Below are 16,038 nucleotides of genomic sequence, written 5' to 3'. Positions count from 1 at the left end.
AGGGCCTGAGGTGGGCATCCCTGAGGGGTCTGCAGACACCCTTCTGTGGCTCTGAGGCGCCTTTGTGGGGACACACGTCCTCTGATGAGTGTGGGCCCGCATCCCAGCATAGCCTGGACCTCACAGCGTCTGCCCTGGCGCCCCCTCGCCTGCTGGCCTCTGTCTTCCACGGACGGGGATAGGTGGACACAGCGTTGGGTCCTCCGAGTGACATCCAGATTGCTCCAGGCTCCCACACTGCAGTCTAGAGCTCCTCCAATGCCCGGTGCATCCAGCTTGGCCCTGGTGGGCCGTGCCTGGGCAGGTCCTGTGCTGGAGGCATCCTGACCCTCCTCAGTCCCAGCTGAGATGCTGCCTCTGCCCACCCTGGCCCTGCAGAAGCCAGGTGCCCCAGCCGGCTCCCCTCCGCCCACACAAATCAAAACTACGCATGCGCAGGGCCAGCGTCCAGTCCCCAGGTGTGATGCAATGGCTCCCAGCCAACACTGGAGCCCTGGGCTGTGCTGCTCTGGGCAGGGGCTCTGGCATTTCTTTCACTTCACCTGTGACCTTCCGCCATCCCTGAGCTTCATGCCCTTGAGTGATGGGCAGTACTTACAGGACAGGAAGGTTTCAGTCCACTCTGGTCTTTCATTTGTGGATGTGAGGCCAAGACATATGTAGCAAGAAGCCTGGCCCTCCCGTGATCAGACATCCGGCGCAGGAAGCGGTCACCTGCCATCGACGGGGTCCAGGGCCAGGGCAGGTGGCCCTCACAGAGCCCTCTCTGTGACCCTGCCATCAAGGGCTGTCGCCCCCCAGAGCAAGGGAGGCCCCAGGGCGGCGGGCTGGAGGGCGCAGCTCAGGGCCTCCACACTTTGGGGCCACTTCCTTCCGGCCCTGTGTGGCAGGCAGCTGAGGCCAGGCCTGACTGCCCTGTGCGGCCTCTTCAGGGTACACAGCCACGCAGGTGGGAAGCTAGGTGCTGGGTCAGTCCAGGCCAGGGGCAGAGCCCGCCCCACCTGCCACTGCCCAGAGCTCCAGCCGGCCTGCCGCTCGGCTCGCAGGGCAGCTCTTCCGCATCTGGGGTCTCCCTGCAGGTCTACAGAGGACTGGCTGTATTTCGTCTGCCCTCCCATCCAGAAGGGGGTGGGGGAGCGGCTGAGGGGGTGTCTAGGGCCACACACACAATAGCCCACTGTTTGCTAATCGCCTCTGCTTATCTGTTTCCGGCACCCAAGGGCCTTTGCTTACTGTCAATCAAAGGTAACAGTTGTGTCCATTCAGAGTCCAGGGCTGAGGGTCACCCGGGATGATGTCACCAGTCCTCCGGGACACCTGCTCCACAAAGCCCACTTCGAGTCTCCACCAAGGACAGGGCGTCCAGGAACAGGGGGCAGGAGAAGGAAAGGCGGCCGCGAGGAGGGGTGGGAGTCGAACTAACTTGGCAGGGTTCTGAGACTGCAGGCTCTGCAGAGCCACGATGCCACAGCCACCCATGCCCGTCTCGTAGGGTCAGGAGGGCGTCCACACTCACTGCCATGCAGGCTGAGTGCTGATGTGGCCTCGGGACACCTGAGCAGAACTGTCCCCTTAAGTCCCAAGCCTCTCTGCGTTCTTATTTGTTCCGAGGTGAGTATTTCTGGTCACAAACACAGCACCCAAACTCACCAAGCCAAGAAATGTTCTCCCTTTCCCCTGGCCCCACGGAAGGAGAACGGGGCCCATAGCTCAGCCCGGGACTCCCGAGGTGCAGGCACTGCGGGCTTGTGGAGGAAGGGAGAAGGGATCCACTGAGCGGGTAGGAATCAGACAGAGCGGGAGGACGGACGCCCTCGCCCGAGGGCCACAGCCCAGCCACTGTGGTGCGGAGAGCAGCAGCCGGCCTCACGCTCAGCCCGACGGGCAGGGGACAGTTGCTCCAGCTTGGCCCTCTGTGGGGCAACTCGTGGCCCCAGAATCCTGCAGGTCCTTCCACGAATGCCAGGAGGTGGCCCTGGGCCTGGGACCCTGCTGGGTCTGACAGGGTCGGGCAGGCGTCAGGCCTCGCCTCTGAGTGGTGCCCGAGGTGGACATCGGCCAGGCCACCTCTGCCGCCCTCTGCCCTTGCCCTGGTCCGGGCGCAGCCACGAGCAGACCTGCGTCCCTGAGAGCCCTTTCAGCAAGGTCACCGTGGGCTGGCGGGAGGTCTCCAGGCTCCCTCTGCCCCCTCGTGCCGTTGCGCACAGCGCCTGTGGGGCTGAGGCTGCACGGGGCAACGGAGGCAGCGTCCGGCAGACAACCAGGCCCTCACCACTGACGTCCAGCTTTGAGTTTTGTGTTTTGAAAGCATCCACCCAGCCCAACGCCAGACCGTTTTCGCAGCGGAGGCGTCACTGGCGTCGTCTGGGAGACGGCAGCTCGTGCCCAGGCGACCTCAGGGCCTGGGCGTGGGGTGAAGCAGGCCTCTCCGGGGGCTCTTGTTCCGACCGCTGACTTCTCACTGAGAAGCACTTCCTAGCCAAGGATGGTGGCTACACCTTAATCCCAGCATCTGGGAGGCTGAGGCAGGAAGAACACAAGGGTAAGCCCAGCCTTGGCAACTTAGTGACTTAGCAAAGCCCATCTCAGAATAAAAAATAAGAAAGGGCTGCGGGTGTAGCTCAGTGCAGGGGCCCCGGTCTAATTCCCCAGCACTACCCAGACAGAAAAAAGAAAAAGAAGAAAGGCCTCTTCTGTCATTGCTATCCTACGTCAGTTAACATCCCAGCACGTCTCGGCTCCAGTTTCAAACGTGACAAATGTCCTAACGACGGGTCTGGTGTGCTCTCGTTAGGGTTCAAGAGCAGAAAGGAGCCTGAGCCGCTGCAGGGTATCACAGGCGGGAGGGTGAGGCTCACGTCCCCCAGAGTTGTCGGGACTGCAGCCCCCTCGGGTTGGGTTCTTGCCTCTCCAGCTGGCCTGCTGCCACAGGTCACAGCCACGGGGTGTCAGCACGTTACACCACCCGCATCTTCACCTGCACCCCTACACCATGCAGAGGTGGCACTGTGCACAGCTGCTCAGGGCGTTCACTACACAAGTAGCAGCGCCAGCTGGGCCCCTGAAGGAGCACCCATGCGGCCCCGACCCCAAGGGTCTTTGGTGTTGGGTCACCCCAAGGTCCCTGGAGGAGAGTTCCACACCTCCCTGTCTCCATCCTCTGTCCCAGTATCCCCCGCAGCCCTGGGCACCCCTGCTCTGATGGTAGCTGAGCAGGGCCGCCCAGCAGAGTGGACAGGAGGGGTTACATCAGCGGCCACATGCAGGGACAACTGGCCAGGGAGACCAGGCTTGATGGGGCCTCCCATGCGTGCAGCAGGGGAGGGACAGGCTGAGGGGCAGGCGTGGAGCTCCGGCCCTCATCACCAGGGTGACTGGGTCATGGCAGACGAGACTGAGCAGGACCCTGGCCAGGTCACCGGGCACCAGCCTCCTACGCCCAGCATCAGGGCGCCTCTCAGCCCGGCTCCAGAGCTGCTCGGCACAGGGCTGGGGGCTATGGCCACTGCCAAGGCGACCTCCCTGCTTCTGCCTAGTGGTGTGTGTCTGGCAGTGGGTCCAAGCCGGTCTGGGACAGGGTCACAGACACCTCTGCCACAGCAGGCACAGCTAGAAACCAGGGACGTGGGGCAGCGCAGGAGGGGCCCTGTGGAGGCGGGCGAGGGGTGAACAGGAGGCAGAGGGGAGATGGTGTTCTCGTGGCCCTGTGCCTCACACCCGAGTGGGTCCCAAGGACACCTGAGCCTGAGCGGCTGCCAAGGAGACACCAGCGCTGGACCTTCCCACCGTGGGCCCGGGCACAGGCTGGGGGCACTTGGGGCTGAGTGTGCACGGTGCTGCCACGTGGGGCTTCAGGGTGGGGGCCGGATGGGCCTGGGGAGTCTGTGGGGTTTGCCTTGTTCCACAGAAGGCTGTGGTTGGAGGAACAGGAGTGCGGGTGGAGGGGCAGATGGTGGCGTGCAGGTGGGTACACAGGTGGCTGAGTGCGCAGGTGCACAGGAGGCAGGTGTGCGGAGTGGGGGTGCGCAGGGGGGCCAGGTGCCTTGTGGGAGAACCACAGGGTGAGGGGCTTGATGCATCTGTGTGGACCCCAGTCCTGCCAGCCCTGTGCGGGCCCCGTGCGAGCGTCAGTGGTGCCTGTGACTCTCGTGAACAGCTCCCGTTCGGGGACCTCTGCTGCCCCTCACCCGGAGCTGGATGGGTCACACTCGCCAGGCCCTGGCCAGCGGGCAACGTCTCCACAGCGTCCTTGGCAGTGCAGAGGCCCGGGGCCAGCCAGTGACAGCCCCAGGCCAGGTCGGGTCCCCAGCTCCTGTCTCTCCGGGTCCCACACACCGAGAGGAACCTGGCAAACAGCCCAGGGACTCAAGGTCCCGTGTCATGGGGGACGCACTGGTCTCACTAACAGAAATCAAAGCCACCACACAAGGAGGTGTTTTTGTTCAGGGCCCTGGGGACTGTGTCCCTGGGCTCCATTCTCCCTGCGAATCTCCTCCGGTGCCCAATTAGGAGGAGCCAGGCCCAGCCCCCCTCCCCAGTGCCCTGTGTGCCCTCGACCCTCAGAGGAGAGCTCTGCCCACGGGCCTTAGATCCAGCCCAGAGCGCACCTGGAGAGGAGCAGATGCCCAGCGGGGGCAAGGGCAGCTTGGGAGGGGCCCGGGCCAGCCCTAGGCACGAGGGCACGGGGCCCACTGGGGCAGTGTCCAGGGCTGCTGGGGGCCGGAGCCGGCCCAGAAGGAGAGCTCAGCGGTCAGGCAGAAGGCAAGCAGGTTGTGGAAGCACCCGGGAGCTCCAGGTCTCACCATGTTGCAGCTGGGAGCGGGGAGGCACGGGGAGGGGCCCGGCGCTAACCATGGACCCACAACTGCACGCCGCAGGTCATGCTTCGGGTTCCCTGCGGGAGCTCAGACTGGCTGACAAACACCACAGTGGAGTAGGGGATGGCACAGCCTCCAGCCAGGCTGCCCAAGCACTCAGCATGCCCAAGACACCCTGTCTTGCTTTCAGGGTCCCACGCCGGGCCCCAGGGTCCTGCAATTTGATGTTTCAAGGAAAGCATGGCTGCTGATTTATAGAACGGGGTGGGACGGCTCACGTATCACATGCAGGTCTCATGCACACACAGGTCACGTGCACCTTCGGACATCACACACATATCACATGCACACCTTGTACACACAGGACACAGCGCAGCAATGCAATACCACATGCACACACTAACATGCATCATATGCATACGCACTCATTCACACATCACACACACTTATCACATGCACACCCTGTGCACACACATTGTGTGCACACAACCACTTACACATCCCACGCATACATACATCACAGGCACACTCACATGACACACACATCACATGGGTGTTACACACACGCACACACATACACATCGCATGCATATGCATGTCACATCCCTTCACACATCGCATGCATATCATACGTGTGCGTACACACACACACACCATGAGCCCACAGCTACTTAGAAATGAAAGAGATTTCTTAGACGGCTTCTTCTTTTGAGGCCCTTTCTGAAACAATTATTTGTCAACACAAAAAAACGAGAACGCAGCAAGAGCTCGGGGAGGTCAACAGCAGTAACTCCAGCAGATGCCAGGCCTTCTTGCTCCCCAGCTGGTGGTGGCGCAGAGCTGCTGGAGCCTTGGGAAGGAGCCCACGGGACACGGAAGAGGGTGAGCTGGGTGATCCGAGTGGTGCCGCACCCCAGCCTCTTCCCTGTCTGCTGCCGACCAGCAGTGGGAGAGCCTGCCATGACCGCATCACAACCCCTGCCGCAGAGAGCAGGTGCTGACGGGCAGGTGCCGTCCTGTCCCACAGCCTCTGAGTGTGCGCTGGCACTGCCACCACGCTCAGACCCTGGCACACCCACCAGGGCCTGTGGCTTTCCCACCGCCAAAGCCCTCTGGTGGATTTAAGCCCACAGGGCTTCTGGAGGAAGGGTCCCTAGCTCCCAACAGACTGCACGCCCTCAACCCCTCCCTCCCTCAACTGTGAGCTCATTTGTCTTAAGAATAAATGAGCCGGGCATGCAATCTGAGCATTTTTGGAGAGTGAGGCAGGAGGATCACAAGTTTTGAGCCCAGCCTAGGCAACTGAACAACTTAGTGAGACTCTATCGCAACAGGGCTGGAGCTATAACTCCGTCTGAAGGTCTTGGGTTCGATCCCCAGGGCCTCAAAAAGAATTTAAGGGTTATAAATACAGTAGGAATTTAAAGGAAGGCTGCAAGAATTAAAGTTTGAATCTAGTTGGGAAAACAGGCATCTAACATGATTTCATGTGACAACACTGGAGGCTCTCCCAAAGTCCCCTGTCACAAAGTGCAGGTCCAGTGTCCAGTGTGGGTACCAGAGGGCTCCGCCGAGGGGACGCTGCGAGAAAGCGCTCCCTCCAGTACCCGGGCGGGTGTCCTGGCTCTGCCCCCGGGACCCTGACGTCAGATGTGTGACAGACACTTCTCGGCCGCGTGAGTCTGTGATGACAAGTAACTGCGGTTCCCCCATGGCCCTCGGCCCGTCCCCAGCTGCTTCGTGTCACACTGGAAACTTCAGGTGTGTTTGCTGGTGGTAGCTGAGGTTTCATTTGCTAGGTTCACAGAGCTCACTCTGGTGGAAGTGCAGTCGGGCAGCTGCCTCCGGCAGGGGTCCTCCAGCAGAGCCAGAGAGCCACCTGCTCCCTCTCTGCCCGCTCCCTCCGTGGGGCCAGGGCGCCCTGCTCCTGCTGCTATGCTCCCCCACCTCTGTGAATCAAGCACTGAGAGAGTCCAGCGGCCCGGACAAGGCCAGGCACCAGGTCAGGCCCCGCACTGCCCTGCCAGTCGGAGTTCTGGGGCCGCGTCCCTGCGGGAGGAGCCGCAGCCCCTCACCCTGGCTCCGGGTGCCGGTCACCGCCCACTGCACGCGACAGCGGGCTGAACAAAGGCGCCGGAGAGGGTTTGCAGCCACCCCCTCCCCCAGGCGCAGCAGCTGCACGTCGGTCCAAGAGCAGACGCAGCCCTGTGTTCACTGGGGCCGCCCAGGCGGGGGCTGGTGGCCCAGGCCTCGAGGACGAGGCCCCACACGCACCCGAAGAAGCCAGCACTGTCCCTCTGTCCCTCACCGCAGCGACACCCCGAGCTGATCCCAGGTCCCAGCATCTGGCCCTCCCAGGCCTCCCATGCACCAGCCTCGAGCTTTGGCCAGTCTGTCAACCCCGACTGTCCCCACCTGGCCTGGAGTCCCCACACGTACGCCACCCCAACGGGTCTGCACAGCTCGCCTCGTCCCTGAGAAACACGGGCAGCCGGACGCACACCTGCCTGTGTCTTCAGCAGCAGCCACAGAGCAGAGATGTCCTGGGACAGCAGGGAGACCAGGCTCAGGGTCATGCCGTCACCGTCACCGTCCCTGTCACCGGCCAGGAGTGGCGGCCCGCTGCTCAGAACACCCGACCGGAGCACACCAAGGAAGCCGGCGGAGCTCCATCTTGGCTGCCAGGGCCGAGCACCTCCCTGGCTGCTGTTGCGCGGGGCTGGCTCCTGGGCCCCTGGCTGCTCCGCCCCGGGCCGTGGATTCGATGTCTCTGATTAGGGAGCTGGGGCTCAGCTCACTTATCCTGTGCAGATGGCTTAACCGTTGAAATCCTGGCGGCAGCTGAGCCTGCTGGCTGCAGCTTCAGGATCTCTGTGCTGCCCGTCTGGACACCCCCTGCAGGGGCCCCAGCTCAGCAGATCCAGTCCACCCCGGTAGGTCCTGTCCACCGCAGGGGCCCAGCTTGGCCAGGTCCAGGGCACAGGCACCTGAAGTACAGGGGCCAGCTCAGCCAGGTCCATGGGCACAAGTGCTGGGGAAAGGTGACCCCCAGGAGGGCCTGGGCCTCTGCCCTGGTGGCACCCAGGAGGGTGGCAAGCTTGAGCCCACGTGTGCAGCGGCCTCTGCTGTCCTGTTCCTGTCCAGTGGAGCTCCTCTGGCTTTGGGAGCTCCCAGCTCCCAGCAGACAGGAGCCCTTGAGCAGTGGGGAAGTGGGGAGATCAGGTCCTGGAGCGCACACTACAACCTGCTGCCAGCGCGGGCTTCTATGACCACGGCAGGAAGTGGGAGGTCCGGCAGGGTGGGCTTTGATTCCAGGGTCCAGCAGGGGTGGCCAAGACTGCTCCAAGGCACCTCAAGTTCTGTGGACCAAAATGGAGCTGCAGAGCCTCAGGGGCCAAGGGCTCCGAGCTGAGGCCAGGAGAGCATGGTTTCCGTGTGGGAGTTGGCCTGGCTGTCAGAGGCTGGGAGGGCCGCGTCCTGCTGTCCCTAACCCTCGTGGGCTCGACTGCTCCGGGCCCCCTCCTCCATCAATGTGCACGGCAGGTCCTGCCCCATGAGACTACGGCCCCACAGCTGGCCAGCACGGGACCCCAGCTGTCCCTTGGGTCTGCACCCTGCGTCCTGACCCGAGCTCTTTCTGCTCCCCAGAGGGAGGGGACCCCAGGGACCAGGAGAACTGCCGGGAGAACTGTAGCTCACGACACAAGGACCTTGGGCTCCTTGTTCACTGGCGGAAAGCTCAGTTTCCCCACCTTGAAGCCAGTGAGGCGGTAAGACCAATGAGAACTGTCTCGCAGGGCCTTGCAAGGCCTGGGCTCTGGACAGCGGCCACTGTCCCTGCCCTGTGGCTGTGGCGAGGGGCTGGCTGAGCCCACACTTGCTGCAGACTCACAACCCCGGTCTACGCTCTTAGCACATGCACAAGCGATGCCAGCTCAGCGCCAGCCTTTGCCTGCTCCCTGAATGCAGTCACTCGGGCAGACATCCCGCCCACGTTCCCGCCGGAGTGGGAGTGACGTCCCCTCCTCACACAGGCGCAGGTTGAAGGCAGTGTCTGCACAACACCCGCTTCCTCCGCCCCAAGACCCGTGCACCTTAAGCATGCACTCAGGACTGGCGGGCGCTGCCCTCAGACCTGACACAACAGGGACTTGCAGGCTGCAGTTTTCTGGATCTCTGGCTCTGTCTTCAGCCGCTGGAGTGAGACTCTCAGACCCTGGACTCCAGTGGCCACTCCAGGGCATCGCCACCACATAGGACAGATGTGTCAGCCAAGCTGGGCTCAGGGGTTCCTGGGAGAGGCCCCTCCTTTCCATCAGCTCCTCTGCCAGCCACACCCACTGGGACCCAGCAGCACCCACAAGCCTTGCATCATTAGCCTGCAGGGACAGGGCCACTGCTGGGGACATAGGAGCAGATCAAGGTGCAATTCCTGGCACAGCCAAGCACAGTCTGACTTCTTCCAGTGTTCAGTTTCCAATTCCCCGAACTCCAGCCCGCAGGTGATGCTCAGCTGGAGGACATCCGGCCGGACACACCTGCTGATGTGTGCTAGAGGTGTGATGTCCCCTCCCACGAGGCAAGAAAGCAGCACGTCCACTCTTCTGTGCTCTGGGTCTGACAGCACAGCAAGGGCCTCCAGTGGCCTCAGCACAGTGCGGACGTGCATGGAGTGGGAGCAGAGACAACTTCAAAGCCGGGCTCACTCTGAGTCCTCAGCTTTAAGCACATAGATGGTGAGGGTGCAGGGCTCTCCCTTGACAAGAAGCCAAGCTGCAGGGGGAGGGGCGCCAGGAGAGAAGCAAGAAGGTCCCACTCTTCCCCTCTGGCGCTGCAGGTCCCCAAACCCTACTTCTGGTCACACCGGGGCTTCTGTGTGCGAAGGGCCTTGGATCTGCAGGCCCACGCCAGACCCGCACAGTTCACTAAACAAGCAGATGTGCCGTGTCCTACCAAGGTGCAAACGAGGAGGGCGCTGGCCTCAGTCCTGGGGGGCCTGTCCACCTGACCATACCCACAGCCTGTGAGGACAGAGGTGGGAACACCCAGGCCCACACTGCAGCTGCCACTGATCACTCCACTGTTTCCTCCACACAGCCGAGAAGCCAGAGCCCTCTGGGCAGACTGGGCCTTGTCTCTTCTTGTAGGGTTCACAATGGCAGGGCAGGAGCTATTTTCTTGCATCTGTTTTTAATGGATCCTTGTTTATTTGTGCTTTGTAGTATAAGTGCATGCAGAAGCTGGGTTTCTTTATAATAACACAGAACTCAGGCACAGACAGCAGCCACTGTGCAGGGGGTGAGCCGGGGACCGTGGCCCTCTGGCAGGTGCTGGGACACAGGACCAGCCAGGCCCAGCCCTCGGCAGGGAAGCCCTGGCCCTGTCCTCATAATTGTGCAGGAGGAGGAAGCTGGAGTCGAGCTCAGACACTGTTGCTCGACAACGTGTCTTCTACTTCCCCTGCACCTCTGGCGGCAGGGCCCCAGCCCGTGTCCAGCAGCCTTGGGCTGGTTTCCTGCCCCTGGAGACTGCAGGAGCAAAGCCCTGGTTCCGGTTCCATATAAGCAGGGCGCTTGAGGGTGGGGCAAGTGGCCTGGCACAAATGACCTGGATGGGCACAGCTGTCTGCTCCTGATGAACAAGTGCGTTTTACACACCTGTTCCATCAGGTGCGGCCAGTGTGGGGGAGACAGTGTGGGGCAAACACAGGCGAGGCCAACTCAAACAAAGGGCTGCAGAAGCCGGGATGTGAGGGTGTGGCCCATCCGTCCACCAGGACTGGCACAGAGGCCAGGCCATACCTGCAGCAGGCAGGAGAGGGTCCGCAGCTTCCCGGGTGGTCAGAGAGCAGCTCAGGCCCTGTCCCTCACCCACCTGCCCCAGGCTAGTGGGTCTCCATCCTGGTGCGGGTCGGGCGAGAGTCCTCGGAAGGCTGTCAGACACCCGTGTCCCCCATCACAACCTGGACACTCAAGCTGTGGTCACTGCTGCCAGGACTGAGGACAGCAATGGGCAGAGCTGACCTGGTCTCCCCACACCTGCCAGTTGCATCTCAAGACCCACCTGAGGCTCCTGATGGCAAGTCTGGGTCCGGGGTGAACGAAGGCCTGGACACTGCTCTGCCCGGTTCTCCCCTGGCTGACGTGTGGGACAAGAGGACCCCAAAGTTCTTGGGGCTCAAGACCACACTTGCCCTGCAGGGTCAGGCACAGAGCACCTGCTGGGACCCACCGGAGTTGGGTGGACCCGGGGTTGGGTCCCCGCTGTGGGCCGTGCCTAGCAGGGACAGGGCAGATCAGCCGAGCTGGGCGCCAGGTATATCTGAGCTTTGTGCAGAGTTTCGTGGGGGTGGCAGGAGATGAGAGCAGCTCAGGATGCCAGGTGTCAGCCGGGCTGTGCCCAGATGGAAACAGCACTGTGTTGTCTGGGTGTCGTGGGCGGCAGGAGGGCGTGGCTGCTGGAGTTCCGGATCTGCCCTGCCAGCATCCCAGGCCCAGCCAGGAGAGAACGCCAGGGCCTCGGAGCCATTCCCCAAACACGTTCATGTGGGAAACAGGGTAGGCTAAAGCAAGGCCACAGCGCAAGTCTTGCCCTCCTGGTCCCAGCTCTGCTGCACACGTTGGAGACAGGGCAAGGGGAGGCAGGCAGGGCCAGTCTGCAGGCTGCACCACCCAGGCCGCTGGGGTGCAGTGCTCTTTAAAATTCCGTTCCTAATCTCAGCTCTGAAGCGGCCGTGTCCTGTGTTAAACACCATCTGCTTCAGCACCCCTTCCATGTGAGGGGCTCAGGCCACCTGGGACCTGGCAGCTCTGGGACAGCGGAGGGACGAGGAGGCAATCCTGCTCAGGACAGGAGAGGGAGGTTTGCAAAGAGGTGGGCACTCGGACTGGGCTAAGATGGACCTGGCACCACGAGGTAGGGGTCCAGCCTGCAGAGTGGGTGGCAGGACAGAGAGCAGGGACGACACTGGCCACAGGGAGGCCACTTCCCAGGGCACCATGACTGCAGGGTGTCGGCCACACCTGCCTGCTGCCCTCACCGTCACTGTCCCCACGCCCACCAGGATGGAGACACCAGAGCCCGGGGAGCAGGTGGGTGAGGGATGGAGCCTGAGCCGCTCCCTGACCGCCCGGGAAGCAGGGGAGGACAGGGCCTCGGACACCGCACACCCACCCAGGGCCGTGTCTCCCCAGTGTCCCCTGGCTGCCTCATGGGCCAGGGCCAGGGCGGCACCTTACAGAGGTGAGCAGGCCCAGACTTGACTCCCCCACGCTGGCTGGAGTCTCCTGGGCCACGGCCACCTCGGACAGGAAACAGAAGGCAGCTGGAGGTCCAAGGACAGAGCCTCGGGCGCCCAGGAGAGGGAGGGGCTGGGACATGGAGGCTGGTGAGCCTGACCACATGCACGCTCCTTCTGGAGCCTCTTGCTCATTTTCCTCCTTTCTCTCCTCCAGTACCCTCCATACACAGCGATGCTCACAGGCTCTGGGGCCAGGGCCTGCACCTCTACCAGCTGGGCAGCACCTTGTGCTCTCGCCGGCCCGCTTCACTCCCTGAGCCTCAGTGACCCCTCTGTAAACCCACGCGTGTGAAGAGGGCTCCCAGCAGAGTGGGCACAGCAGTGCACACCAGGCATCTCAGGCCCTGGGCAGAGGAACGGGGTCTCAAGGTGGGGGATGTACCCACATGCTCACACTCCCTATGCTCAGCCGCAGTGACCCCATCTCTGCTTTGTCAGTCTGGCACATCCCTTGAAAGCCATCCTCCATCCTGACCCAGGGCCCGTGGTCCCTTCTGCCTCTTTGATCCAGGGTGGTCTGGCAGGGACGTCTGCTGTCCCATGTGTCAGCCCAGGAATGCACTGGACGATGGCAGGGCTCACCAGACGTGTGGAGCAGTGCCAGCGGTCACTCACCAGTGACCGGCCATCTGAGTGGGCTCGAAGCAATGACTGCCCCTGGGCCTCCATGTCCACAGTTTCCCTATTTCCCTGCTGAAGAGAAGTCTCAAGCCCTGTCTCTTACCAGAGTCCCTGAGGTTGTCCCTAGGGCCGAAAGTCAGGCTCTGGACTGAAATTAGAGCAGACTCTCACAGTCCACCCACCCCTGAGCCACTGCCCTGCCATCCTGCCTGCCGTGCCATGTGCCTGGGGCCTGTCACCCCATCCCGTGTCCGCGCTGACACTGGCAAGCCTTATTTGGGAGGCCTGGGTCCTGTAAGGGTTTGGATCTAAAATGGCCCGAGCCTCGCCTGTTTGGGAGGTGACTGGACCACGGGGCTCTCAGCTGACTGTGAGGAGGGGGCCTGGCGGGAAGAGGCGCTCACTGAGCACATGGCCTGGAAGGTTCCTCCCCCTCCGACTCCTCCCTCCTCTCTTCCTGTCCTCCATGCCCTGAGCAGCTCTGCTCCGCCAGGCCCCTCTGCCATGCCACCCTGCCTTGGAGCAGCCCACCATGGACTGAAGCATGAGCCAAAATAAACCTTTCCTCTTTGGAATTGTGGGGATCAGGTGTTGTGTTCCAGTGAGAAGGAAAATGACCAAGGTGGCCGCCCAGCCTGCCTACCACTGATCTCCCCCCCCCCGCCCCCCACACACCCAGGCCCCTTCCCTCAACCGCAGAGCGCTGCAGCCCCGGCTTAAACTTCACCCCACCAGGGGGACGCTGGGCTTCCCAGCACACCCAGCCCCCCTCGCTGGATGGCCCTGGACTTGGCCGGATGCCCATTCTGTGTTGGGTGACTACTGAACCTTACCCCAGAGTCTGGCCCCTGTGGATGGCCTGGAGAGGCACACAGACGGCTGAAGGAAAGCACTTCCTCTGTCTGCTCATGTCCACAGTAAGAACCTGGTGCTCTCCAAACTGGGGCTGAGGGCTGGTGTGCAGCTCGGTGGTGGAGCACTGGGCCCAGCCCCCATATGGCAAAAACAAAAATAAAATAAGATGACACCCTGCTTCAGGAACCTGTTTGCGTGCCCAGTGTCAGGTGTCAGATGGCCGCACAGTGAGTCCCGAAAGCTCAGGAACAGGGGAAGTGGTTATGAACTGTTGCGGGAGCAGTCAGAGACCGAGTGACCCTGGCTAGGATATTCCGGGTTCTGTGGACCTGCCGCTCTGATTCCCGGCATCCGCCCAGGATAGCGTTGTCCACAGTGGCTTGGCCTCCAGGTGGCGGCCCTCAGGAGCCTGGCTCCAGACCTAGTCCTTGCGATCAGTGCATCTGATAAATCCAGGCCAAGTCCATTAGGGGAAGGCAGTGCTGTCCTCATTGAGATTCGTGGTGACTAGGCAGCATACAAGAGAGGACCTTTGAACAAGAACCATTCCCGGGCCCAGCACCTCACCCAGCCCAGGTGGCGGGGTGGGCAGGCCTAACGAGCCAGATCTCACGAAGGGTGACCACCGGGCCCTGCTGGGTGGGTGGCCTCGAGACCTAAAGGCACAAATAGTTGTCCTTTCTGGGAGCTGAGGTAGGCCGGTGGCAGCAGCGCGTGAGAAAGAGCAGATACCAAGAGTCTGGAGGGCAAATTTCAACTGCATGCTCAGTTGCCACCTCTAGGGAGACTTTTCCACCTAAGCCACCTGTGAACACCTGGTGCGTTGGGAAATGCTTACAGCTTCTCACAAACAGACTTTCCACCACTCCAGTGAGATCATGCGCCAGGAATCTGCCTTTGTCCCCTGCTGGGGAATACACGTCTAGAGAAAGTGTCTCGAAGGTGCACATCTCTTGGGAAGACACCCCAACAGGAAATAGGGGGTGCGGGGTACCCCGGACTCACGTCCCGCTCACTCCATGTCCTAGAAGGTGGACGCTGGTCACTCAGGCCCATGCCACCACCTGCCAGGTGCAGGGCAGGGCCAGGTGCCAGCCAGGAGCCAGGGCAACATCCCGGAACATGGTGTGTTTACACCACAGGGCTGCCAGGGCAGGGCCCAGGTGGGAGGAGACAGGCAGTGAGGAGCCCATGCTGGGCCAGGCCAGGCGCCTGCCGGCCGCCAACATCCATCCTGCTTCTCCAAGCCGATGAAGGTCCCCGGCGTGCGACTGTCCAGAAACACAGCACCTCCTCGGGGCCTGGCACGCAGTAGGCGCTCAGACTGCTTCTCTGTGGACGAACAGGTGCATGAGAGGAAAAGCACCGTGCGGCCTTGGAAATCCTTTGTTCGCTCACCCCGCTGTTCCGTACACGGGAGTGCTTGGTCCTGACCCGTGCACCCTGTGCACAGGAAGCGCTCCGAACAGCCCTTTCCAGCGGCTGTGGATGTGAAGAGGCACCCCACGGGCAAGCTGCAGGGAACTGCAGGCCACGCTAGCTATCCCCTCCCGGCGAAGGTGTCTGGTGTCGTGCTGCTTCCTGTTTCTCTAGTGTAGCATGGACTGTCATGCTGGTTTTATTATGCATGGTCTTTAAAACTTCTCCTTGAAAAAAAAGACTCAGGAAAGTCTCCTGTCCCCAGGCCCGCCCAAGGCTCCAGGGCTCCGGGTGGACGTCCCACCACAAGGCTTAAACCATTTAAACCGCACACTGTGCGTCCTCCTGGCCTTCAAACTCTAGGAAGTGACCCCAAGGGTGTGCAGTTCACGCTGCTTTCAACACAGAGCCTAGTGGGGGACCTTGGATGGCAGACGCGTCCCTCAGCTGGGGACTGGAAGACACCGGGCAGGGCCACCCCAGAGAAGTATGCACCGCAGGAGACTGAGGAAAAGGCCGCAGACCCAGGACTCTGCCCCACCCGAGCCCCGGCCTGTTCCTGGAGCCTCTGAGCCACACAGATTTGAGTTTCCCTGTGGCCAGGGAACACAGAGGCTCAGAGCCACGCGCCCTGCTCACCACATAGCACTAAAAAACCAAAGACAGCAGAGAACACGCACCACTTCCCAGGCCCTGGGCAGAGGCCGCCGTGCCCACATGGCAAACAGCAAGGGTGTTACCAGTGCCTCCTTCTCAGCGCTGAGTCACCTCAGACTCAGGGCAGGAACAGCCACCGAGAGTCCACTAGGCCCCAGGAGCCATGGCCACATCCCAGAAGGAAGCTCCCACCCTACTGCGGCCCCTCTACCGCATCCCCAACACCTTTCTCTAGACGCCAGGTCTTCACTCAGCGCTGCTCCTGACGCTCAGCCCTGTGTATCCTCCCCGCAGGCCGGAGACGCATGCTGAGACTGCGGCTGGTCCGCTGGGAGGGAGACCAGCCTCCCTCCCGCTGCTGGTGCTTCC

At 62.1% G+C, this 16,038-nt stretch overlaps 1 protein-coding gene across 14 annotated transcripts in view; it reads right to left on the bottom strand.

Annotated features, from left to right (window-relative positions):
- The window catches only part of Mcf2l (MCF.2 cell line derived transforming sequence like), a 106,294-nt gene that overhangs the window by 42,854 nt on the left and 47,402 nt on the right, over positions 1 to 16,038 (bottom strand). For 3 of the 14 annotated variants that reach the window (XM_004858530.4, XM_021239401.2, XM_004858531.4), the window contains exon 1: positions 7,321 to 10,842. The exons of 10 other annotated variants lie outside the window; for them this stretch is intronic. In XM_004858530.4, coding sequence (XP_004858587.1) covers positions 7,321 to 7,393 — 73 coding nt within the window. In that variant the 5' untranslated portion in view covers positions 7,394 to 10,842. Of the gene's footprint in view, positions 1 to 7,320; positions 10,843 to 16,038 lie in introns of those variants that run through there. One more of the 14 variants, XM_021239400.2, reaches the window with a different exon arrangement.

This window comes from Heterocephalus glaber, unplaced genomic scaffold (assembly GCF_053883595.1).
Source record: "Heterocephalus glaber isolate CG9 unplaced genomic scaffold, H.glaber_assembly_v1.0 deba00001579, whole genome shotgun sequence".
Taxonomy (NCBI): domain Eukaryota; kingdom Metazoa; phylum Chordata; class Mammalia; order Rodentia; family Bathyergidae; genus Heterocephalus; species Heterocephalus glaber.
Note: the sequence above shows the minus strand (reverse complement) of the source record. Positions and strands in the feature narration are given on the sequence as shown.